This window comes from Pongo pygmaeus, chromosome 21 (genome assembly GCF_028885625.2).
Source record: "Pongo pygmaeus isolate AG05252 chromosome 21, NHGRI_mPonPyg2-v2.0_pri, whole genome shotgun sequence".
Lineage (NCBI taxonomy): Eukaryota > Metazoa > Chordata > Mammalia > Primates > Hominidae > Pongo > Pongo pygmaeus.
Window position 1 is genome coordinate 35,342,412 of NC_072394.2, and position 27,238 is coordinate 35,369,649.

General features: G+C 42.0%; 1 protein-coding gene across 1 annotated transcript in view; it reads left to right on the plus strand.

The window, feature by feature from the left end:
* EFCAB8 (EF-hand calcium binding domain 8) overlaps positions 1-27,238 on the plus strand; it is a 103,820-nt gene that overhangs the window by 61,382 nt on the left and 15,200 nt on the right. The window contains exons 19-23 of the mRNA XM_054467054.1: positions 123-335; positions 1,838-1,975; positions 10,260-10,478; positions 11,040-11,198; positions 24,208-24,376. Coding sequence (XP_054323029.1) covers positions 123-335; positions 1,838-1,975; positions 10,260-10,478; positions 11,040-11,198; positions 24,208-24,376 — 898 coding nt within the window. The remainder of the gene's footprint in view (positions 1-122; positions 336-1,837; positions 1,976-10,259; positions 10,479-11,039; positions 11,199-24,207; positions 24,377-27,238) is intronic.

Below are 27,238 nucleotides of genomic sequence, written 5' to 3' on the forward strand. Positions count from 1 at the left end.
TTTCTGGGAAGCAAGCCCTGGGGGGCTGGAGGGCCCTGTGGTGTTGGCATTGATCTGGGGCAGTCCTGAATTTACCTCTAGGACATTGCAATGCCTTAGGGGCTGCTTTCTCCTTGGTACAGGTGCAAGATGTGAACAACTGCCTGGCTGAGAGCCACAGGCCCAGCAGACCCTGTGTGGAGCGGGAGAAGTGGGCATACAAGACCTCCAGGAAGCTCTCCAGTCTCAGCCCTGAGTCTGTGGCCAATACCAACCTGAGGCGGAGCCTGGTGTCGGCTCCCCCAGTGATGCAGTGCCCGAGAGACAAGGAGCCAGACAGGCCTGTGCCCCAGCAGGTGGGAGCGAGAGCCCAACCAGAAGGCTACCCTCACTCTAGCCGCCGGCATTCACACACCATCTGTGTGTGTGTTTTCTTATTGGGATGCACTTTTTCCAAAGTGCCTTTAGGTCCCTCAACTCACTTGTTTTGAGCATTGTGGGCCTGGGCAGGGCACTCTCTGGTTTTAGTCCCAATGTATCTATCCTGGAGCTGGGGCTAGGTCCCTTTCCAGGGCATGGCTAATACCAGCCCTGAAAATCTGAAAGCTGAAAGGCAGGACCCAAAGAGAACACAACCCTGAAAACCTAAAATTGGATGTTAGATCCTGGGCTGCATTCTCAGTCCTCAAGTGCAAGTCACCTGACCTTGGCCCAAGTGCAGAGGGAGCCATGGAGGCCTCACCTGCTAGGAGACCAGGCTGCAAGAGTCTGAGACCCAGACACAGACAAACCACTTTCCTCCTCCTCTGAGCCTGATCTCTGCCCCAGGACTAGCCCTTCCAAGAATGGCCGACAGTTCTATTTTGCAGGGAGTAGGGAGAAAGAACAGGAGGAGTTACTCTTTCCCTACTTGCAGGGGATGGCTTGCCTTTGAACTTTCAGCAGTGAGTACAGTATTCCAACAATCAGTGCAATAATCTCTTGTATGGGGCAGGAGGAACCAGTGAGATTGTTCTCGTAGTCAAAGTCTGATTTCCATTCCTGGGAGCTGAGGCTTGAGTGAGAAACACCACCGTCCCCAAACACACAATAATTGCTAGGCATAGGGCAGTCTAGACCTAGATCCAACATGGTCTGCTAGGATATAATTTTGCTGTAAGACATGTACACTTGACCATAAGACACTCATACCATCTTTGAGTTATCAGAGGTTACACCACTGCTTTCAAATCTTCTAGGGAAATGGGTGTATAGGTATATTTGCCCCTCTATCCTTATTTTTATTTTTATTTTTTGAGATGGAGTCTCACTCTGTCACCTAGGCTGGAGTGCAGTGGCGTGGTCTTCGCTTAGTGCAACCTCTGTCTCCCGGGTTCAAGCAATTCTCCTGTCTCAGCTTCCCTAGTAGCTGGGATTACGGGTGTGCACAACTATGCCTGGCTAAATTTTTTGTATTTTTACTGGAGACGGGGTTTCACCATGTTGGCCAGGCTGGTCTCAGACTTCTGGCCTGAAATTATCTGCCCGCCTCAGCCTCCCAAAGTGCTGGAATTACAGGTGTGAACTACCACGACCGACCTTTATCCTCATTTTTAACCTGGATGGTCTCTTCCAGGACAAAGGAAGTGTCTTCCCCAGAGGCAAACTCAAGTCTCTGTCCCAATTTTGCTCTAGCAAAATTGCTGGGAACTTAAAGTGGAGGTTTCCGGGATCCACTGAGCGCTGCTTTTCCCAGGGCAGTGTACCTACTGCGGGGGCTCGGGAGTGCCGCTCTTTTATCATCTTCCTCTGGTCTCTGGTCCCCCATGGGGAAGGGAAACACCCTCATGGTGACTTGGGTGCCCATCTTTCTTTCCAGAAACCTTCCAGTGCTTCTGGCACATCCAGGCAGTCAAGCAAGATCCACAGCAAACAGTCCATTTACAAAGAGGATGAAACCAGAAAAGGAGAATTGCAGAAGAATATGTTGGTTCAATCCAATGCCTCAGTGGAGAAGGTTGGCCGTGATCAGCCAGAGAGAGGGATATGAGCTGGGGAGTGGGCGGTCAGGATTGGGTGGTCAGGATGGGGCTCGGGGGCCTGGGCTCGGGGCCCGGCCTGATTCTCCCCAGTGCCCGGAAGGCATCTTGGAGAAGATGGAGACGCTCAGGATACTGGAGTCAGGGCTGCGGTGTCTGGGGAGAGCTCCTGTATTAATTCGTTTTCATGCAGCTGATAAAGACATACCCGAGACTGGGAAGAAAAAGAGGTTTAACTGGACTTATAGTTCCACATGGCTGGGGGAGACCTCACAATCATGGCGGGAGGCGAAAGGTGCTTCTTACATGGCAGCAGCAAGAGAAAATGAGAAGAAGCAAAAGCGGAAACCCCTGATAAACTGATCAGATCTCGTTGAGACTTACTCACTATCACGAGAATGGCACGGGAAAGACCAGCCCCCATGATTCAGTTACCTCCCTCCCCTCTTGGTCCCTCCCACAACACGGGGGAATTCTGGGAGATACCGTTCAAGTTGAGATTTGAGTGGGGACACAGCCAAACCATATCAGCTCCCCAGGAGGTGGAGTTGGGGTGCCTAGGGAAGTGAGCAGTGTCCCCTCTGGGAGGGGAGGTAGGGAGGTAGGAGAAGGGGCATCTCCAGACTCTAGTTAGAATGCCCTCCTGTTAACTGGAAGGGTGTTTTATACCGAACATGAGTTGGATATGGGTTCATCTTTGTTCTTCCTCCTGTACCTTCCCCTTTCTGACCCTGGACACCCTTCACTGTGATGCTGACTCCCCGTCCTGAAAATACAAATCATAGTTGAGTTAGGGTGTGGCAGGCCTGCCCCATCACCCAGCTCCAGGGACCAGGACTTGAGAACAAGAGGGCAGTGCCCTGAGAGCTGGGTTTTGCACTGTTGGGAGGGAGAGCAGGAGTGGCTGCACACTCTCCTCCAGGTTCTGATTATTTGTCTGTCCTCTTTTTTTTTTCTTGAGACAGGGTCTCACCGTCACCCAGGCTAGAGTGCAGTGGTGTGATCACAGCTCATTACAGCCTCAACTCCTGGGCTGAAGTGATCCTCCCACCTCAGCCTTGTGAGTAGCTGGGACTATAGGCATGCACCATTATGCCCAGCTATTTTGTGTGTGTGTGTGTGTGTGTGTGTGTGTGTGTTTGTAGAGATGGGGTCTCACTATGCTGCCCATGCTGGTCTCGAACTCCTGGGCTCAAGTGATCCTCCTGGCTCAGCCTCCCAAAGTGTTGGGATTACAGATGTGAACCATTATACCCAGCCTCTTCCTTCTCTTTAAAAAAATACCTTAAATAACTTTTAAAAGTAATAATACTAATTTATAATAAAAAAGGAAGTGTATGTAAATGAAAAAATAAAAATAAAAGTCCCCTATGTCTCACTCACCCTATCCCATCCCACTCTCAACAGCAGCAGTCGCTGCAAACAGGTTGGTTTTAGCCTTGTACTTTTTTTTTTTTTTGACTAGTAATATAAAATGATAGCTATGTCCTGCCATATGCTTTTTTCTATAAGTCTATAGCATGGATATACTTTCATGAGAGGGATTTAGATTCATCTTATTCTTTTGTTACCTTATTCTTTTTTTTTTTTGAGACGGAGTCTTGCTCTGTCACCCAGGCTGGCGTGCAGTGGTGCGATATCAGCTCACTGCACCTGTGCGTCCTGAGTTCAAGTGATTCTCTTGCCTCAGCCTCCAGAGTAGCTGGGACCATAAGCATGTGCCACCACGCCCAACTGCTTTTTGTATTTTTAGTAGAGTCGGGGTTTCACCATGTTGGCCAAGCTGGTCTCGAACTCCTGACCTCAGGTGATCCACCAGCCTCGGCTTCCCAAAGTGCTGGGATTACAGGCATGAGCCACCACACCCGGCCATCTTATTCTTTTTAACAACTGTCCACTGCTGCATAACTTGGATGTATCAGGAACTGTGAAGCCGGTTCTCTGTGAATAGGTCTATAGGTTAGTTCCAGTTTTTAGCTTTTAGGAGCAGCACTGCATTGAACATTCTTGCACGTACATTTCTGGGCACTAGTGTGAGTATATTGAGAGGACGGATTCTTGGAAGCAGAATTGCCAACAGATCCCATCCCTTTAAATCTGCGAAGTCAAGGTAGATGGCTCAAAGCTTGATCTTTCGGGCTGGTGACCTAGTGCTGTCAGGACACAGACATTCGCTACATGCCAGCCACTGGGGAAGGAGCAGTGAACGAAAGACATCAAGCCCCTGACCTCTGGAGCTGTCATTCTAGTTGGGGCGAGATAGACAATTAACCAGCAAGTAAAATAAAGGGCATGTCACAGAGTGAGTGAGGACAATGGAGGACAAGAAAGCGAGGAAGAGGGCAGGGAGAACGGACATGGGAGGAGATGGCATTGCTGTTTTATGAATAGACTGGTCAGAGAGGGCTTCACAAAGGAGGTGGCATCTGCATAGAGCCTGAAGGAAGTGAGGAAACATGGCCTGCAGTTATTTGGAAGGAGGGTGATGCAGGCAGAGAAGGTAGGTGCAAAGGCCCTCATGGGAGAGCTGGCATGGAATGTTCAAGAATGAGCACTTCTCTCTCTCTCTCTGTATCTCTCTCTGATACTTTCTTCCTCTAATTAGAAAGTGATACATGTCCTTAATTAAAACTAAAAAAATTCAGGCCGAGAGCAGTGGCTCACATCTGTAATCCCAGTCCTTTAGGAGGCCAAGGTGGGAGGATTGCTTGAGCCCAGGAGTTCTAGACCAGCTTGGGCAACATGATGAGACCTCATCTCTACAAAAAATTTAAAAAATTAGCCAGGTTTGATAGTGTGCACAGTGCACCCAGCTCCTTGGGAGGCTGAGTTGGGAGAATCACTTGAGCCTGGGAGGTCAAGGATGCAGTGAACTGTGATTGTGCCACTGCACTCCGGCCTGGGCAACACAGCTAGACCTTGTCTCTTAAACAAACAAACCTGGCCTGGTGCAATGGCTCACACCTGTAATCCTAGCACTTTGGGAGGCTGAGGTGGACAGATTACCTGAGCTCAGGAGTTCGAAACCAGCCTGGGCAACACGGTGAAACCCCGTCTCTACTAAAATACAAAAAATTAGCCAGGGGTGGCAGCATGCTCCTGTAGTCCCAGTTAGTCGGGAGGCAGAGGCAGGAGAATTGATTGAACCCAGGAGGCGGAGGTTGCAGTGAGCTGAGATGGTGCCACTGCACTCCAGCCTGGGTGACACAGCGAGACTCACCTCCAAAACACCACCACCACCACCTATGAAAAAAATTCAAACTTTATACGAGTATATAAAGTAAAAGAATGGCTGTCTCCCTCCTCAGCCTCCAGAGGTAATTGCGTTAAGACAGGTGTTGTAGCCTTCTAGAATTCTTCTGTGCATATACAAGTACATACATGTATGAATGTATATATGTAAATCTAGATATTTTTCACTGGATGATATTATATTGTATATATTATTCCGGGACTTGCTGTTTTTCACTTGACTCCTCACGGCCATCTCTTCATGACGGTGTTTATGGAGCCGTGGCATTCCTTTTACTAGTCACATCATGTCCTGGGTACACTGCACAGAGTCTGTCTAGCCATCTGCTGCTGCTGGGTTTTGCCTCTATAGAAAGCATTGCAATGAATACCCTTGTACATGAATTTTGCACCTCTTGTCTATTTCCAGATATAAAACCCTAGGATTAGAAACATACTCCTGGAAAGCTTTTGCTATGTTGCGTTATGTTTCAGTGGTAGCTAGTAATTATTGAGCTCTCAATATCTGCCAGACAATGAACTTAATAGTTTACATGTGTTATTTTTTGTTTTTTGAGACAGAATCTCAGCTCTCTTGTCCAGGCTGGAGTGCAGTGGCACAGTCACAGCTCACTGTAGCCTCCACTTCCCAGGCTCAAGCGATTCTCCCACCTCAGCCTTCTGAGTATTAATAGCTGGGACCACAGGTGTGTGCTACTGTGCCTGGCTGATTAAAAAATATATATATTTATAGAGATGGAGTCTCCTTATGTTGCCCAAGCTGGTCTCGACCTTCTGGGCTCAAGCAATCCTCCTGCCTTGGCTTCCCAAAGTGCTGGGATTACAGGCATAAGCCACCATGCCCAGCTACATGTGTTGTTTTTATTTTGTCCATCACACAGCCCTGGGAAGTATGTACTGTTGTTATTTATTTATGAGGGATTTTTGTTTATTTAATACATCTGAAAAGAATGTACTATTATTATTATTCCTATTTTATGGCTGAAGAAACAGGCCCAATGAGGTGAAGTGACTTGCCCAAGATTCTTATGGCCAGAAAATGGCAGAGCCGGGGCCTGATTCTAGGTCTATTCGTTTTTGAAGTTCAAGTTCTTTTAAGTCTTTGTGCTGCCACTGTTGGGAATTCCTTGGGCTTTTTACGTGGCCTGGTGATCTGCGTGTAATAAGGATTTGTATCATGAATATTGATTGAATTTTTTGCCACAGAATTGCATGCAAAAGATTGAATGTCTATTGGTGAGATTTGAGGCACTGTGGCTGGCAGGGCTGTGTGTGTGTGTGTGCGCCCCCTCTGGATGCTGACCCTCACCCCTGGCTTCAAGGTGCACTGTCTCCCACCCGCACATGGGAGACCTTTGTGGTGCATCACTTTGGTGAATCCTGTGCAGTTATGAGGAACCACATTTTAGAAAAATACTTAATCGTTGGAATGTGCTTATGACAAAATTTAAATCACATCCTTTAAAATGACAGTTAATGACTACTGTGAAAGTTGTGTGCACCTTAAATTTTTTTTTTATGGTTTTGATTTTTCAAACAAAACTGAGAACATTTGAAACTATTGTTTAGCTGTTTGCTTTTTTTTTTTTTTCCCAAACCTAACAATTCGTGGTGGACAATTTTTCCTCTCAGCACATAATAATCTATCCACTTCATTCTTTTTTAATAGCTTTATATGGGGGCCTATCTAGGTTTTTTGGAGCCTGAAACTTTTGCAAGAAAAATGCACAAAATTATAAAAAATTAGGTACAAAAATGAATATTTATTTAGAATGAGAAAAAAGTGACAACAAATTTCAAAACTTATAAATCTGACAATTACAAGAGTGACCAGAACTTACTAGTTCTTCCCTAGAACCTTGAACTTAAACTTGAACTTAGCCTTGAGCTTCATGAATTTCATCAGTAAATCTGCCACTGGCTGCAGTGTATTTCTTTGGATTCACCATGATTTATTCATTTAATTATTTAATTTAAATTTTTTTGGAGACAGAGTCTCACTCTGTCGCCCAGGCTGGAGTGCAGTGATGTGATCTTGGTTCACTGCAACTTCCGCCTCCCAAGTTCCAGCAATTCTGCCACAGCCTCCCGAGTAGCTGGGATTACAAGTGCCCACCACCATGCCCAGCTGATTTTTGTATTTTTAATAGAGACAGGGTTTCACCAAGTTGGCCAGGCTGGTCTCGAACTCCTGACCTCAGGTGATCCACCCGCCTCGGCCTCCCAAAATGCTGGGATTAGAGGCGAGAGCCACCATGCCTGGCCAAAATACATTAAAATCTTAATGGTGATTATTTCTGGGTACTGGGATTTTGTAGGTGATTTTAATTTCCTTTCATGTGTCTATGCTGCCCACATTTTGTACAGTGAGCACTTGCATCAAGTGGGGGAAATGCTTGCCCTTTGTCTTTGGTTCAGGGATTCCTGTTTTTTCTTTTTTTCAAAAATTTTTTCTTGTAGTAAAATACACATAACATAAAAATTACCATGGAAACCATTTTTAAGTGTATGGTTCAGTGTAGTAAATATATTCATAATGTGCAACCATCACCACCATCCATTCATCTTGTAAAATTGAAACTATACCCATTAAACAATAACTTCCACTCCCCTCTCCCTCTAACCCCTGGAAACCCCCATTCTACCTTCTGTCTTTATGATTTTGACTACTCTGCCTCATATAAGTGGAATCATATGTTTGTCTTTTGGTAACTGGCTTATGTCACTCAGCATAATGTCCTCTTTGGTTAATTCCCAAGTATTTTACTCTTTTTTTGACACTGTTGTCAGTGGAATTATTTTTGTAATTTCCTTTTCAGATTGTTCAATGTTAGTGTATAGAAATGCAACTGATTTTTTTTTCTTTTTTGAGACAGAGCCTTGCTCTGTCACCCAGGCTGGAGTACGATGGCACAATCTCGGCTCACTGCAACCTCCGCCTCCCAGGTTCAAGTGATTCTCCTGCCTCAGCCTCATGAGTAGCTGGGATTACAGGCACCCGCCACCACACCTGGCTAATATTTGTATTTTTTAGTAGAGACAGGCTTTCACCGTGTTGGCCGGGCTGGTCTCGAACTCCTGACCTCAGGTGATCCGCCCACCTCAGCCTCCCAAAGTGCTGGGATTACAGGCATGAGCCACCGTGCCTGGCCAATGCGACTGATTTTTCTGTGTTGACTTTGTATCCTGCCATTTTGCTGAATTCATTTGTTAGCCCCTTTTTTTTGGTGTGGGAGCTTTAGCGTTTTCTACATATAAGATAAGATCATCTGCAAACTTATAATTTTACTTCTTTCTTTCCAGTTTGGATGCCTTTTATTTCTTTTTTTTGCCTAATCCCTCTGGCAGAACTTCCAGTACTCTGTTGAATGAAAGTGGCAAAAGTGGACATTCTTGCCTCGTTCCTAATTCCAGAGGAAAAGCTTTCAGTCTTTTACTATTGAGTGTGATGTTCATTGTGGGTTTTTCATATATGGCTTTTATTATGTTGAGGTAATTTCCTTCTATTCCTATTTTTTTAAATTTTGTCAAATCGTTTTCTGCATCAGTTAAGATGATTGTGTGGGTTTTTTTCTTTTTTTCTGTGAAGTGGTATATTATATTTATTGATTTTTATATGTTGAATCATCCTTGCATTCCAGGAATAAATGTCACTTGGTCTTGGTATATAATCCTTTTAATATGCTACTGAATGCAGTCTGCTAATTTTTTTGATAATTTTTAAATATCAGTGTTCATAAGGGATATTTCTCTGTAGTTTTTTTTTTTTTTTCTTATAGTGTCTTTGTCTGACTTTGATATCAGGGTAATAATGCTGGCCTCATAGAATGAGTTAGGAAGTGTTATCTCCTCTTCAGTATTCTGGAAAAGTTTGGGAAGGATTGGCATTCATTCTTCCTTAAATGTTTGGTAGAATTCACCGGTGAACCCATCAAGCTTTGGGCACAAGGGACTTCTGGTTTTTGACCCTGGCACCGGGGCCAGTGGGAAGCAGGTTGAACAGCTAGTTTCGGATTTCTATGACAATAAGGATAATTGAGATTTTTTTCTTTCTTTTCTTTTTTCTCTCTTCCCTCCCCTCCCTTCCCCGCCCCTCCGCTTCCCTTCCCTTCTTTTTTTTTTTTTTTCTTTAAATAGAGACAGGGTCTCACTATGTTGCCCAGGCTGTCTCGATCTCCTGGGCTCAAGTGATTCACCCGCGTCGGCCTCCCAAAGTACTAGGATTACAGGCGTGAGCCACCATGAGATTTTTGATAATTGAGATTTTTGTTGTGGTGAGATGTTTTGGGGACACATAAGCTATTACACTGTAAAGTTCTGAGTTAGCAGGAGTGAGGAAGCTTCCAGTTTCCCCTTTCTGGCCTGATTTGCTCTACCACCCTCACTATGCTCTCAGCCTCCTGCTGGGTGCCAGGCAAGAAACTTTCTTCTCATGCTTGCCATGCAGAGTAACTTCCCATTGTGGCCCCCACATGGGCCACAGGAGTGACATGTAAGGGAAAAGTGAGCAGAGTGGGGAATTAGCAAAGGGCGTGATCAAAACAAGTCTTGAACAAGAATTTGTTTAAAATGCTTTCTTGATGATTGGCTGGAAAATATGGATATTTCACTATAGATATATATGAAGGGGAGTGAGTTCCTTCCCCACATCACTTTGGGTTGAGTTACAGGTTGTGAAAATCTTGTCTGAGCCTATGTCAAATCAAACTTGTAAGCCTTCATTTGATAAACATCTATTGATCATGTATTATGTGTCAGGCACCATTGTGATTACTAAGGACAAAGTAGTGAACAAAAAAGACACAAAATCCCTGCCCTCTAGTAGTTCACAGTCCAGTATGACGTTCCTTGTCACCAGCTGGATAGGAAGGGTGGGACTACCGTCACCACTTTCACTGGGCATCTAGGAAACTGGAGGACCAGGTGGGTGTGGTGACTTGCTGAGGTCCCTCAGCACCATGTGACAGTGGCCCACAGCCCTGCTGAGCCGGGCCCTCCTCTCTTCCTCAGATAATCTTCCTGCAGACCAGGCCTCGCCTGCCGCACACGGCTGCCCTGCTGAGCAGCTGCATGGACGGCTACATCTACGCCTGGTCCCTCCATGGGAATGGAGGCCTGCTGGGGAAGTTCCCTGTGGACCTAGACAATGGGGATGTTGTCGTGGGTGCCATGGCCACTGATAAAAATGACTGGATCCTCATCACGGGGGATTGTAAAGGATACATCAAGGTGAGGAAGAACTGGCAGGAAGATTGAGGGGCTGGTGCCAGCTAGGTGTTCGGCCACCTCTTTGCTCACATGGCCCTTGCCTAGTTCCTACTCTTTCTGGGTACTGGTTCCATTTGTGAAACAATGCAGGGAGGAGTCCTCTCCTGCTCTGCTAAGCCCAGTGACAGGAGCAGGGCTTGGTTCAAAAAGCCCCTCTGAGAAGCCTTCCCCGGAGAATTCCGTGCTCCATCACTGTCTTCTCCAACTCCCTCATCCCCCAGTCATGTGGTTAATCTAGGATCAGCTGTCTCAGGAGCTGATTTTGTGCCTTGTGGCAAGACATGAGGCAGGGGTGTGCTGTCCTTGAGCCGGTCACACCCTTCCTGCCTGCTAATCCAGGAGTCTGGCCTAGAAGACCCCTAAGGGCCTTTCTGGCCCTAGTAGTGAGGTATCTCAGAGATGTAAGTAAGAACTGACCCCCACCCCCACCAAATGAAGAGGAATGGTCTGGGAGGAGCCCACAGAGTGAGTTGGGGTCTGGGTCAAGGGGTGTGAGGCCACTAACCCACACTTTATGTCTAGATCTGGGACATCAAGGATTACTGCACATTGATTGATAAACAGCCATTCCAATCCAGTGGGGCCAAGGTTGTCTCTGAAGCACACAACAAGTTCCGGTTGTTAATTCCTCAGCAGCTTGGGACCAGCTTCCCACACTACATTCCCTTGGAGGATAAAGAGGTAGGAGGATTACTGAAGGGTTGCTCAGGAAAGTGCCTTTGAGCCCCACAAATGAGCTAGGACCATAGACTAACTCATACCCAAGAGAAATACACTTACTAAAAGATAAGAGCAAAAATATTGATAGAATTAGTATTCGTGGTCAGTAGCGGTGGCCCACGCCTGTAATCCCAGCACTTTGGGAGGCCGAGGCGGGTGGATCACAAGGTCAGGAGTTTGAGACCAGCCTGACCAACATGGTGAAACCCTGTCTCTACTAAAAATACAAAAATTAGCCGGGTGTGGTGGTGCACGCCTTGTAATCCCAGCTACTCAGGAGGCTGAGGCAGGAGAATTGCTTGAACCTAGAAGGCAGAGGTTGTAGTGAGCTGAGATCGCACCATTGCACTCCAGCCTAGGCGACAGAGCAAGACTTCATCTCAAAAAAAAAAAAAAAAGAATTAGTATTCGTAATAATGCCACATTAGAAACAACCCAAATGCCCATCATCGTAGACTGGAAAATAAATTACAAATAAATTACAGTGTAATATCTGGCACCAGAAGTGAATTTACTCACTACAAAATGGAGAACTCTTCAAACAATTTAGGCAAAAGAAGTCAGACACAGAAGAACATATATTAGAAATGATTGTTTTTGTTGGGGAAGTGGAGAGGCTGGAAGGAATCATGAAGGGGACTTCTGGAGAGGTTGGCAATGTTCTGCTTCATTAACGGGCCTGATCATGCAGTTGTATTCAGTTTCTAAAAATTTATTCAGTGGTGGGCGGGGCGCGGTGGCTCATGCCTGTAATCCCAGCACTTTGGGAGGCCAAGGCTGGTGGATCATCTGAGGTCAGGAGTTTGAGACCAGCCTGGCCAACCTGGTGAAACACTGTCTACTAAAAATACAAAAATCAGCTGGGTGTGGTGGTGCACGCCTGTAATCCCAGCTACTTGGGAGGCTGAGGCACAAGAATCACTTGAACCTGGGAGGTGGAGGTTGCAGTGAGCCGAGATTGCTCCGTTGCCCTCCAGCCTGGGCGACAGAGTGTGACTCTGTCTCAAAAAAAAAAAAAAATTATTCAGTACTACACTTATATGCAATTTTCTATGTGTATATCATACATCAGTGAAAGTTTTAAAAAGTCAGGTAACGTAAAAAGGCTTACAGCGAAGAGTCTAAGTCCCATTCCTGTTCCCCCAAACAGTTCATGCTCCCTGAAGTAACCACGTGTGTTGATTTTTGGTTATTCCTCTGGTGTTTACTTATGCAAACACAATGTGTAAAGTTATTTTCTACTGAAGGTATCATTTCACTTATACTGGTACTCATCTTGCTTTTCTTGCTGTATGATATATCTTGGAGACCTTTGCATAGCAGCACTATCCCATTTTAAGGTAAATTTGTCTTTAAAAAAATCTTACACGAAAGCGAATAGTGAATGTTATTTCACATATGTGAAGGCATTTCTGCAAGAGATGTTCTTGGAAGTAGGATTGCTAGGTAAAAGGGTTACATGCATTTGCAATTTTGATAGCCTTCTTGCAGTCTTTTGTGCCTTTTGAATCTCTGCATGAATATGTTATGGCTAGTTCATTTTAGTATGAAGAGAATGTCATTATATTAAAATGTCTTGGGAACTGATTACCCACAGTGTCAGTATGTGAAGAATTTATAACGTTGATACAATCATCATCATCATAATAATATTTATTTACTGCTTGCAGTGTTCCAGGGATGGTGATAGTACATTATATATGCATTCATTAATCTCCATAATGACTTGTGAGGGAGATGATATTTTTCAGATGAGGAAGTAATGAAACTGAAGAGCTGAGAGACTTGTCTAAGCTCCAGTAGCAACCAGTGTAGACATGAGACTAAACCTAAGTCTGTCTGACTCCAGAATCTGTGTTCCTGACCATCTGCTCTTAGTTTTATAATGATATATTTTAAACAATTGGGATTATATTGTATGTAACTGGAATTTCCTATACCATCAAGCATTCTTTTTTCTTTAAAAATTTTATTAATATTGTTTCAAATAGATAAATCATAATTGTAGACATTTCTGAGGTACAGTGTGCTGTTTTGATCTATGTACACATGTGGAATGATTAAATCAAGCCAATTAACATATCTACCACCTCACTTACTTATAATTTTTACGGTGAGACATTTAAAATTTACTCTTTTAGTTATGTTGAAGTATGCAATATATTACTGGCTATAGTCACTCTGCTGTGCAGAAGATCTCAAAACTTATTCCTCCTGTCTGACTGAAACTTGGTACCCCTTTGACCAATAAATTCCCATTCTCTCTCCCTTATTCCCCACCCCACCCTCTAAGCCTCTGGTAACCATCATTCTCCTTTCTACTTCTTTTTAAAAACCTCTTTTTGGCTGGGCGCAGTGGCTCAAGCCTATAATCCCAGTACTTTGGGAGGCCGAGGTGGGCAGATCACCTGAGGTCAGGAGTTCAAGACCAGCCTGGCCCACATGGTGAAACCTTGTCCCTACTAAAAATACAAAATTAGCCAGGCATGGTGATGCGTGCCTGTAATCCCAGCTACTCTAGAGGCTGAGGCAATAAATCACTTGAACCTGGGAGGCGGAGGTTGCAGTGAGCTGAGGTTGCGCCACTGCACTCCAGCCTGGGCAACAGAGTGAGACTCCATCTCAAAAAATAAATAAATCAAATCAAATAAAAAACTTTTTTTTTTTTTTTTTTGTAGGGATGAGGTCTATGTTGCCCAGGCTGGTCTTGAACTCCTGGGCTCAAGGAATCCTCCTGCCTTGACCTCTCAAAGTGCTGGGATTACAGGTGTGAGCCACCGTGCCCGGCCCTTTATACTTCTATGTGTTTGACTTTTTATAATTCCATATATAAATACGATCATGCAGTATTTTTCTTTCACGACTGGCTTATTTCACTTACCATAATGTCTTCCAGATTTATCTATGTTGTCCCAAATGACGGGATTTTTTTCTCTTTTAAGGCTGAATAGTATTCCCATTATGTATATACACCACATTTTCATTATCCATTCGTCCATTGCTGGCCCCTTAGGTTGATTCTATATCTTGGCTATTGTGAAAAGTGCTGCAATGAACATGGGAGTGCAGGTATTTCTTTGACATATTGATATGACATATTGATCTCTTTTGGATATATACCCAGAAGTGGAATTGCTAGATCATATAGTAGTTCTAATTTTAGTTTTTAGAGGAAACCCCATACTATTTCTCATAGTGGTTGATATGGCTTGGTTGTGTCCCCACACAAATCTCATCTTGAATTGTAGCTCTCATAATCCCCAGGTGTCGTGGGAGGGACCTGGTGGGAGGTAATTGAATCATGGGGGTGGGTTTTTCCCACTGTTCTCATGATAGTGAATAAGTCTCAAGAGATATGATGGTTTCATAAAGGGCAGTTCCCCTGCTCATGTTCTCTTGCCTGCTGCCATGTAAGACGTGCCTTTGCTCCTCTTTCACCTTCTGCCATGATTGTGAGGCCTCCCCAGCCGTGTGGAACTGTGAGTCCATTAAACCTCTTTATAAATTACCCAGTCTTGGGTATGTCTTTATTAGCAGCATGAGAACAGACCAATACAGTGGTTGTACTAATTTACGTTCCCTCCAACATTGTACAAGGGTTTTCTTTTTTCTGCCTCCTCACCAACACTTATTTCTTGTCTTTTTGATAACATCTAATCTAACAGATGTAAGATGATATCTCACTGTGGTTTAATTTGTTTTTCCTAATGATTAGTGGTGCTTAGCATTTTTTTTCTTGAACCTGTTGGCCATTTGAACGTCTTCTTTTGAGAAATGTCTCTTTGGATGCTTTGTCCATTTACTCTTCTCTTCTCTTCTCTTTTCTTTCTTTTTTTTTTTTTTTTTTTTTTGCTGAGATGGCATTTTGCTCTTGTTGCCCGGGCTGGAGTGCATTGATCCAATCTTGGCTCACTGCAACCTCCGCCTCCTGGGTTCAAGCAATTCTCCTGCCTCAGCCTCCTGAGTAGCTGTGATTACAAGCACAAGCTACCACACCCCGCTAATTTTGTATTTTCGGTAGAGACGAGGTGTCACCTTGTTGGTCAGGCTGGTCCCAAACTCCTGACCTCAAGTGATCTGCCCGCCTCGGCCTCCCAAAGTGCTGGGATACAGGCGTGAGCCACTGCGCCTGGCCACTTTGCCTATTTTATTTTATTTTATTTTGAGATGGAGTTTTGCTCTTATTGCCCAGACTGGAGTGCAATGGCGCGATCACGGCTCACCACAACCTCCGCCTCCCAGGTTCAAGCAATTCTCCTGCCTCAGCCTCCCAGGTGGGTGGGATTACAGGCATGTGCCACCACGCCCAGCTAATTTTGTATTTTTAGTAGAGATGGGGTTTCTCCATGTTAGTCAGGCTGGTCTTGAACTCCTGACCTCAGGTGATCTGCCCACCTTGCCTCCCAAAGTGCTGGGATTACAAGAGTGAGTGCGCCCAGCCCACTTTGCTCATTTTCTAATTGGGTTATTCGTTTTCTGGCTATTGAGTTGTTTGAGTTTCTTATTTATTGTGGATGTTACTCCCTTATCAGATGTATGATTTACATATATTTTCTGTCACTCTATGGGTTATCTCTTTACTTTGTTCGTTGTTTCCTTTCTGTCCAAAAGCTTTGTATCTTGTCTGAAATCCCATTTGTCTATTTTTGCTTTTATTTATTTATTTTTATTTTTATTTTTTATTTTTTTGAGATGGAGTCTTGCTCTGTCACCCAGGTTGGAGTGCAGTGGTGCAATCTCAGCTCACTGCAACCTCTGCCTCCCAGGTTCAAGCAAATCTCCTACTTCAACCTCCTGAGTAGCTGGGATTATAGGCATGTGCCACCATGCCTAGCTAATTTTTGTATTTTTTGGTAGAGACAGGATTTCACCATGTTGGCCAGGCTGGTGTTGAACTCTTGACCTCAGGCAATCTGCCTGCTTCAGCCTCCCAAAGTGCTGGGATTACATGTGTGAGTCACCGCGCCTGGCCTGTTTTTGCTTTTATTACCTGTGCTTTTGAGGTCATAGCTAAATAACCATTGCTCAGATCAATGTCATGGAGCCTTTCCTCTAGGTATTCTTCTAGCTGTTTTACAGTCTCAGATCTTGTATTTAAGACTTTAATCCATTTTGAGTTGATTTTTTATACTGTGTGAGATAAGGATCCAATTTTATTCTTCTGTATGTGGATCCAGTTTTCCTAGTACAGTTTATTGAAAAGACTGTCTTTTCTCCATTACGTATTATTAACACCTTTGTCAAAAATCAATTTACTAGTAGTGCATGGGTTTATTTCTAGGTTTTCTGTCTTGTTACGTTAGTTGATGTGTCTATTTTTATGCCAGCGCCATAGTGTTTTGATTATATTAGCTTTATAATATATTTTGAAATCAGGGACTGTGATGTCTTTAGCTTTGTTCTTTTTGTGCAAGATTGTTTTGGCTAGCCAGGGTCTTTTATGATTGCATATGAATTTAAGGATTGTTTTATTTCTATAAGAAATGACATTGGAATTTTGATAGGGACTGCATTGAATCTGTAGATCGCTTTGCGTAGTATGAATATTTTAATAATATTAATTCTTCTAATTTATCGACACAAGATAGCTTTCCATTTATTTGTGTTTTCTTAGTTTTCTTAAACAATGTTTTAGTTTCCAGTGTATGGACCTTTTAACTCCTTGGTTAAATTTACCCCTAAGTATTTTATTTTATTTTAAAATATTTGACTAATTTTGTATTTAATTTTATATTGTATTTATTTTATTTGTAATAAAATTAAGCATTTTATTTTATTTTAAAATACCTGGCTAATTTTGTATTTTTAGTAGCGACAGGGTTTCTCCATGTTGGTCAGGCTGGTCTCGAACTCCAGACCTCAGGTGATCCACCCGCCTCAGCCTCCCAAAGTGCTGGTATTACAAGCATGAGCCACCGTGCCCAGCTGAAAACCACACTTTCTATTGATTAAATAATATTTCACCTTATGGAGTTACAAATTTTCATTTTATGGGGTTATAATCACTTATTTAGCTTGTTATCTATTGTTGGACATTAATATGGTTTCTAACTTTTCATTATCAAAAAATAAAAGAAAATGGACAAAACCTTAGAAAGACACAAACTACTAAAGCTGACTTAATAAGAAACAGAAAATCTGAAGATATGGAAAATCTGAAGATATAGAAAATCTGAATGTAACAAGTAAGGAGATTGGATTAGTAATAAAATTTCCCGCAAAGAGAAGTCCACATTCAGATGGTTTCACTGGCAAATTCTACCAAATATTTAAAGATTTTTCTTTTTTTTGTTGAGACAGAGTCTCACTCTATTGCCCAGGCTGGAGTACAATGGTGTGATCTTGGCTCACTGCAACCTCTGCCTCCGGGGTTCAAGTGATTCTCCTGCCTCAGCCTCTGGAGTAGCTGGGATTACAGGCATGCACCACCATGCCTGGCTAATTTTTGTATTTTTAGTAGAGACAGAGTTTCACCACGTTGGCTAGGCTGGTCTCGAACTCCCAACCTCGTGATCCGCCCACCATGGCCTCCCAAAGTGCTGGGATTACAGGCGTGAGCCACCACACCTGGCTAAAGAATTAATGTCAATTGCTCACAAACTCTTCCAAAAGAGTTCTCTATGAGGCCAGTATTACCTTGATACCAAAACCAGATAAAGATATCACAGGAAAATAAAACTGCAGACCAAATATTTTTATGAATATAGATAAAAAAATCTTCAAAATACTAGCAAATTGAAACCAACAACATATGAAAATAATTATACACCATGACCAAGTAAGATTTATCCCAGGAATGCAAAGTTGGCTTAATATCCAAAATCAATTAATGTAATACACCATATTAACTGAATAAAAAACAAAAGCCATATGATTATGCCAATAGATGCAAAAAGAGCATTTAACAAAATTGAACACTGTTTTCTGATTAAAACACCCAATAAACTAGAAATAGAAACTCCTTCAACCTGATAAAAGTCGTTTATGAAAACTCACAGGTAGCATAAAACTTCATGTTGAAATATTAAATACTTTCCTGTAAAATCAGAAATAAAACAAGAATGCTTACTCTTGCCACCCCAATTTAACATTTTACTGGGAGGTCAATTAGGCAAGAAAATGAAATAAAAGGTATCTATATTGGGGAGGAAGAAGTTAACTATCTCTATCTGCAGATGACATGATCTTATATCTAGAAAATCCTAAATAATTTATTAAAAACTATTAAAACTAAGAAATTCAATAGGGTTGCTTGATATAAGATAAATATACAAAACCAATATATTTATATACACTAGCAATAAACAACCTGAAAATAAAAATTTAAAAATTTCACTTATAATCACATCAAAAAAATACTTAGGAATAAATTTGGAAAAGTAGTGCAAAACTTGATCCCTGAAAATTGCATAACATTATGGAAAGAGATGAAAGAATACCCAAAGAAATGGAAATATATCTCATGTTCATTGATTGGAAGACTGGATGTTGTTAATATAGCATATTCCCCAAATTGATTTAATGCAATTTATATCAAAATCCCAGCTGCTTTCTCTTCTCTTTTCTCTTCCCTTTTCTTTTTCTTTTCTTCCTTCCCTCCCTTCCTTCCTTCCTTTCTTTCTCTTTCTTTTCCTTCCTTCCCTCCCTTCCTTCCTTCCTTCCCTCCCTCCCTCCCTCCTTCGTTTCTCTCTCTCTTTCTTTCTTTCTGTCTCTCTCTTTCTTTCTTTCTCTCTCCCCTCCTTCTTTCTTTTCTTTTCTTTCTTTCTCTTTCTTTCTTTCTTTCTTTCTTTCTTTCTTTCTTTCTTTCTTTCTTTCTTTCTTTCTTTCTTTCTTTCTTTCTTTCTTTCTCTCTCTCTCTCTCTCTTTCTTTGTTTCTTTCTTCTTTCTGTCTCTCTCTCTCTTTCCCTCCCTCCCTTCCTTCCTTCCTTCCATATTCTTTCTCTCTCTCTTTCGCTTCCTTTCTTTTTTTTTTTTTGACAGAGTCTTGCTCTGTCGCCCAGGCTGGAGTGCAGTGGTGCAATCTCAGCTCACTGCAACCTCCGCCTCCCAGGTTCAAACGATTCTCCTGCCTCAGCCTCCCAAGTAGCTAGGACTACAGGCATGTGCCACCATGCCCGACTAATTTTTTTGTATTTTTAGTAGAGATGGGGTTTCACCATATTGGTCAGGCTGGTCTCAAACTCCTGACTTCGTGGTCTGCCTGCCTTGGCCTCTCAAAGTGCTTGGATTGCAGGCATGAGCCACCTTGCCCAGCGGGCCCCCAGCTTGCTTTTCTTCCTTCCTTCTCTCCCTTTCTCCCTCCCTTCCTCCCTCCCTTCTCTCTCTGTCTCTCTTTTTCTTTTTTTCTCCCTTCCTTCCTTCTCTCTCTCTCTTTTTTTTTTCTTTTATTTAACAGAGTCTTGCTCTGGTACCCAGGCTGGAGTGCAGTGGCACCAACTCGGTTCACTGCAACCTCTGCCTCCCAGATTCAAGCAATTCTCCTGCCTCAGCCTCCCGAGTAGCTGGGATTACAGGTGCCCACCACCATGCCTGGCTAATTTTTGTATTTTCAGTAGAGACGGGGTTTTGCCATGTTGGCCAAGCTGGTCTCGAACTCCTGACCTCAGGTGATCCACTCGCCTCAGCCTCACAAAGTGCAACGATTACAGGCATGAGCCACTGTGCCTGCCTGCCTCCCTCCCTCCCTCCCTCCCTCCCTCCCTCCCTCCCTCCCTTCCTTCCTTCCTTCCTTCCTTCCTTCCTTCCTTCCTTCCTTCCTTCCTTCCTTCCTTCCTTCCTTCCTTTCCTTCCTTCCTTCCTTCCTTGCTTTTTGGAGATACAAGGGATATAGACAGTAAGAAAAAAATCTTGAGAAAGTACAGAGTTGAAGGACTCACAATTCCCAGGTTCAAAACTGAATATGAAGTTAAGTAATCAAGACAATGTGATACTGGCATAAAGAAAGACATGTAAATCAATGGAATAGAATTTAGAGTTAAAAAATAAATTCTCACATTATGATCAGTTGATTTTTGACAAGAATGCTGAGACAATCAAATGGGGAGAAATAATATATTTTTTAAAACATGTCCTGCTGGGACAATAGGGATAACTTTATCTGAAGTTAGACTCCTACCTCATAACACACACAAAAATTAACTCCAAATGGATTATAGACCTAAATGTAAGAGCCAAAATTATAAGACTTTTAGAAGAAAATAAATGGAAAATACTTGTGACCTTAGACAGTGTATCTTAGATATGACACCAAAAAACAAGCTACAAAAGAAAAAAACAGATAAATTGGACTTTGTCAAAATTAAAAACTTTTGGGCTGCAAAGGATACCGTCAAGAAAGTGAAAGGGTAACCTGAGAGAAAATACTTGCAAATCATATATCTGATAAGGGACTAGTATCCAGAATATATAAACAACTCTTGCAACTTGATAAAAATGATAAATAACCGAATTAAGATATGGGTAAAGGATCCAAATACACATTTCTTCAAAGAAGATGTACAAATGGCTAATAAGTATATTAAATGATGCTGAACATCATTAGCTATCAGGGAAATGCATATTAAAACTATAATGAGATCCCACTTTACACCTGCCAGGATAACTATAGATAATAGCAATGGTTGGCTGGGATGTGGACAAACTGGGACTCTTACACATTGCTGGATAGAATGTAGAAAGCTGGTCGGGTACGGTGGCTCACGCCTGTAATCCCAGCACTTTGGGAGGCTGAGGTGGGTGGATTATGAAGTCAGGAGTTTGAGACCAGCCTGGCCAACATGGTGGAACCCCGTCTCTACTAGACATACAAAAATTAGCAGGGCATGGTGGCGGGTGCCTGTAATCCCAGCTACTCGGGAGGCTGAGGCAGGAGAATCGCTTGAACCTGGGAGGCGGAGGTTGCAGTGAGCAGACATCACGCCATTGCACTCCAGTCTGGGTAACAAGAGCAAAACTCCGAACTCTGTTTAAAAAAAAAAAGAAAAAGAACATAGAAAGCTGCAGTCACTTTGGAAAACAGTCTGGCAGTTCCTCAAAAATTAAGTGTAGAGTTACCATATTACCCAACAGTTCCACTCCCAAGTATATACCCAAGAGAAATGAAAACATATGTCCACATAAAATCTTGTACATGAATGTTTATAGTAGCATTATTTATAATAATACAAAAGTGGAAACAACCCAAATGTCAACTTCCAAATGGATGAAGTGTGGTATGGTGATACAATGGAATGTTATTTAATAATAAAAAGGAATAAAGTACTGATGCATGCAACAACATGGATGAACCTTGAAAATACTGTGCTAAGTGAAAGAAGCCAACCACAAAATACCATATATTGTGTGATTCCACTTAAATGACATGTCCAGAATGTCCATATTAAAGTAGATTAGTGGTTTCCTGAGGCTGGGGGAGGGAGTTGGGAGAATTGCATAGTGACTAGTGGGTAAAGAGTTTCTTTCTGGGGTGATGAAATGGTCTAAAATAGAATGTGGTGGTGATTGCACAACTCTGAATATACTAAAAACCATTGAATGAGCACTTTAAATTGGTAAATTTTTATGTGAATTATGTTTCAATAAAGTTGTGTTTAGATATCACTAAAAATGATGGTAAAATATTCTTTTTCACAAATGTTTTTTGTTGTTGTTTATAGTTGTTTATTTGTACATCTAGTAATTTGTCCCAAGGAAAGAGTATGTAATTACATAAAGAACATAAGTCACTTTAAGGCCTTTAATGTATACTACAAAATTGCACTCTAGAAGGTTTATACAGTTTTGCATTTCTTTATTTTATTTTATTTTATTATTATTATACTTTAAGTTTTAGGGTACATGTGCACAATGTGCAGGGTAGTTACATATGTATACATGTGCCATGCTGGTGTGCTGCACCCATTAACTCGTCATGTAGCATTAGGTATATCTCCTAATGCTATCCCTCCCCCCTCCCCCCACCCCACAACAGTCCCCAGAGTGTGATGTTCCCCTTCCTGTGTCCATGTGTTCTCATTGTTCAATTCCCACCTATGAGTGAGAACATGCGGTGTTTGGTTTTTTGTCCTGGCGATAGTTTACTGAGAATGATGATTTCCAATTTCATCCATGTCCCTACAAAGGACATGAACTCATCATTTTTTGTGGTTGCATAGTATTCCATGGTGTATATGTGCCACATTTTCTTAATCCAGTCTATCATTGTTGGACATTTGGGTTGGTTCCAAGTCTTTGCTATTGTGAATAGTGCCACAATAAATATATGTGTGCATGTGTCTTTATAGCAGCATGATTTATAGTCCTTTGGGTATATACTCAGTAATGGGATGGCTGGGTCAAATGGTATTTCTAGTTCTAGATCCCTGAGGAATCGCCACACTGACTTCCACAATGGTTGAACTAGTTTACAGTCCCACCAACAGTATAAAAGTGTTCCTATTACAGTTTTGCATTTCATTAGTCTGTTTTTTTTATCTTTGACAACTTAAAGAATTTATTAGTGGTATTCATCTGAGGATCCTTTAGGTCTATCAGAGTGTCTTTCTTATAGAAGGCATTCAATAAATAAATGTCCTAAGTGAGCAAAACATTTTTGGTTGATTTTTAGGTGCAAATGGTTTCTTTTGATTTTAATTAAGACGACTTTGTTTATTAGTGATGTTGACATCTTTTCTTATTCTATTGGCTTTGTATAACTTTATGAATTGTCTCTTCATGTCCTTTGCCTACTTTTCTATTGTGGTAACTATCATTTTATAAATGTTGTATAATTATTTAAAAATACATTAGGCTGGGCATGGTAGATGGTAGATCATGCCTGTAATCCCAGCTCTCTGGGAGGCCAAGGTGGGCGGATTGCTTGAGCCTAAGAGTTCGAGACCAGCCTGGGCAACATAGTGAGACCCCATCTCTAAAAAAAAAAAACAATAAAAATATATTTAAAGATTAACTCATTGTCTATCATATAGATTACAAATATCCCCCCCCAATTTGTCATTTGCTTGTTAATTTTATTTATGATGACTTAAAAATTACAATATATTTTTTGGTGTTCAAGTCAGTTTTTGTCCCTATTGTGATATTTTCCTTTGCCTGTTTATCACTTTCTTAGAGAAAACATAAATACTGATTCATTCTTTTGTAGGTGTTTTATGACTTCATTGAAAATAAGATCTTCAACGCATCTAGTATTCATTTGGTTGTAAGATAAAAGATAACAACGTAGGTTTCTCTTATAGTTCATCAGGTATCCTACTACTGTTTATTGAGTCATGTTTTCTGTTACCGCTCTTATTATATACCAGTTTTACATACATTTGGGTTGGTTTCTGAGCTTTCTATTGTCTTCCATTGCTTTGTTTAAAATTTAAAGTTTATTATTCTGACTTTCCATACTTGAATATGGTCAAATAAGTCCCCCTTTATTAATCTTGTTTTATTTAAAAATGGTCATTTTCACTCATTTTCCAGTTCAGTAGTTTTATTCTCTCAGTGTAATGTGATTTTATCACCCCATTGCTCACCCTATTCATCTCCCAATGCCCAGCTGAAAAACTTTAGAAGACTGAGGCTTTTGCCCTGGCCCCATCACTTTCTAGCTATGTGGGCTTAGGCTAGTTATTGAACATGTCTGACTCTCACTTTTCTCCTCTGTAAGTCAGTGAGAATTATATACTTCCTATAAGGTTGTGAGGTTCAAATGGAATAATGTGTACAGAGGCACTTGGTAAACAATGTAGTCATATGCAAGTTCTTTTTATGGTTTTACCTAAGGGGCCAGTGAGGGCCAGAGACGTGCCGGGACCTATGTAAGGTCACAAGCAAGTTCATGTGGAATGCATCTAGAACTAGAACCCTAGCCTGTGTCCCAGGGCCCTTCCAACTGGGCTCTGCTGCCTGCAGTCCTGGGTGCCTTTAATTAGCCTGTGTAGTGGTCTTGGTATAAGTGTTTCTCCTGTACTGTCCCCTATAGGTTATGGCTGGCCATACCATTTCCCTGGTTCCCCCCACGCTCCTGATTACCTGGAAGGGCCATTTGGATAGTGTGGCAGACATCCTGTATGTGGACAACTTCCAGCTGGTTATCAGCGCTGGCCAGGACCGGGACGTCAAGGCTTGGAAACTCTCTGGTGATGCCATTGGTATGGGTCCCGCTGAAGCTCAGCCATGCCCATGGCCCTTCTTGTCTCTGTCCCTGTCTGAACATAAGCTGGTATGAACTTTGTACTCTGTGGGGAGGGACTCTCAGGCCACAGCAACTGCCTTTGCTTAAATAATATTACAGTCTGACCAATTGTCCATTCAGCAAACGGTCCATCCATTCACCCATCCACCCAATATTATTCACCTATGTATATTTTTGCAAATCATATATCTGATAAAGCATATTCCTTTCTCTTTTAAAAAATAAACTTAATTGTTGCATTGTATATAAAGAAAAACATACAAACTAGAAGGGTTCAGCTTGGTGAATTTTGAGAAAGTAAACACATACCCATATAGCCACCGTTCATGTCAAGAAATAATTAGGGCCAGGCGCGGTGGCTCACTACTGTAATCCCAACACTTTTTTGTCCCCTTTTCCTCCTGTGCTGTCTTCCTATGTGTTTGTTTGTTTGTTTGTTTGTTTTAGTGACCTGTCTCTACTAAAAATACAAAAATTAGCCGGGCATGGTGGTGCATGCCTGTAATCCCAGCTACTTGAGAGGCTGAGGCAGGAGAATCGTTTGAACCTGGGAGGCAGAGGTTGCAGTGAGCCAAGATCATGCCACTGCACTCCAGCCTGGGCAACAGAGTGAGACTCTGTCTAAAAAAAAAAAAAAAAAAGAATTAAAAGTGACTTATGTACCACCATTACAGTATTACAGCATTCTGTATTTTTCTATGTGTTTACATTTCTCAGAAAGCTTTGTATTTTCATATGCTTTCATGTTCCTGCCTAGCATCCTTTTGTTTCAACTTGAAGTGGTCCCTTTAGCATTTCTTTAAAGGCAGGTCTAATGGTGATGAACTCCTCTTGTTTTTATTTATCTGGGAAAATTTTTATTTTTCCTTCATTTTTAAAGGACAGCTTTCCTGGATATAATATTTTTGGATGAGAGTTTTTTGTTCTTTTTATAATGTGTCTCCTTGTGGATTTCTTTGACTTTATCCTAGTTGGAATCCCTTGAGCTTTTTGAATATAGGTTTCTTTTCCTTTTTAAGATTTGAAACATTTTCAGCCATTATTTATTCAGATAAGCTTTTTGGTCCCTTTCTCTCTCTCTCTCCTCCTCCTGGTACTACCATAATGCATATATTGTCCATTTGACGATGTCTCATAAATCCCTTAAGCTTTCTTTACTCTTTAAAACTCTTTTTTCTTTTTGCTTTTTTGCTTCTTTGACTGGATATCTTCAAGTCTGCTGATTTTTCCTTCGCTTGATCAAGCCGGCTGTAGATGACTTTTGAATTCAATTATTTTACTCTTCATCTTCAGCTCTAGAATTTGTTTTTGTTTTTTTTTCTCGAGACAGGATCTTGCTCTGCCACCCAGGCTTGAGTGCAGTGGCACGAATTCAGCTCACTGAAGCCCCGACCTCCCAGCCTCAAGTGATCTTCCCACTTCAGCCTCCTGAGTAGCTGGGACTACAGGTTCATGCCATCACGCCTGGCTAATTTTTTGTATATTTTGTAGAGACAGAGTTTCACCATGTTGCCTAGGCTGGCCTTGAATTCTTGAGTTCAAGTGATCACCCGCCTAACCTTCCCAAAGTGTTGGGATTATAGGTGTGGGCCACCATGGCTGGCCTCTCTTTGGTTCTTTTCTATATTTTCTGTGTCTTCGCTAATATTCTCATTTTGTTCATGTATTGTTTCCCTGAGCTTGTTGAGCATTTTTATTATGGTTACTTAGAATTCTTTGTCAAATAATTAATATACCTCAATTTCTTTAGCGGCAGTTTCTGGAGATTTATTTTGTTCCTTTGGGCCATGTTTTCCTATTTTTTTTGTGTGCCTTGTAACTTTATATTGGGATCCATGCATTTGTACAGTCAGCCACCTCTCCCAGTCTTTATATACTGGCTTCATTCAGGGAAAATTCTATACCAATCAGCTTGGCTAAAGATTCTGGGGGTCTCCCCAGTCTTTTTGTGGATGCTTTCACCAGACTTATGCATGTAAATTCGCAATTACAGGAATCTACAGGGTTTTTTTTTTTTTAGGAATCCATTATCTCTTGCTCCCTCTGGTGTCTATTTGCAGTACTGCAAGTTCTCTAGAGCGGCTACAAGCTTCCCCCAGGCCTCTAGAATATGCTGGCTCCTTCAATAGTCTGAGAGAGGCAAGACAGAAACCAGTTTCTTGGGTACCCCTCAAAGGCTAACATTGGATATGTATGCTCCAAATCTGCCTCCTCAGGGAGGAGCTGGAAGTTGGATTGTTTTCTGTACTCATTCCACAGCAGCAGGAGGGACTCTGATAGTGAGTGTATGCTAGTCTAAATTGTCACCTTTGTTTTTAGTAGCCCAGTCTGGTGCCTCTTCCTGTCAGTGCTTAGATTCAGGCAAGACAGAAACTGGTTCATCATGCAGCCCTCTGAAAAGTCTGCATGTTGGATGTACATCTCAGTCTTTCTCTCCCAGGGAGAAGCTGGAAGCTGGTGGTTCCTTCCCAATCTGCTTCACTGAGCCAGGAGGAGGGATTACAAGTGAGCACCATGAATTTTCCTACTGGCTTCAGTGCAGCTGGTTTTTTGTTTTTTGTTTTTTTGTTTTTGTTTGTCTGTTTGTTTGTTTTTTCATTCATCTGGGATGAATGGTCCTGGTTTCTGGTTCATGTACTGTTGTTCACTCAGTGTCTCCATAGGGAGAAGGAGGTTCTGGATCTTCCTATTCTACCATCTTGCTGATGTCCCCCATTTTTTGTATCTTTCAAAGACATCTTTGACTATCCCCTAAATACAATATCTAGTGTTATCTTTTAGAAGCTTGTTTTAAAAATCAGATTTTTGAAGTATAGTT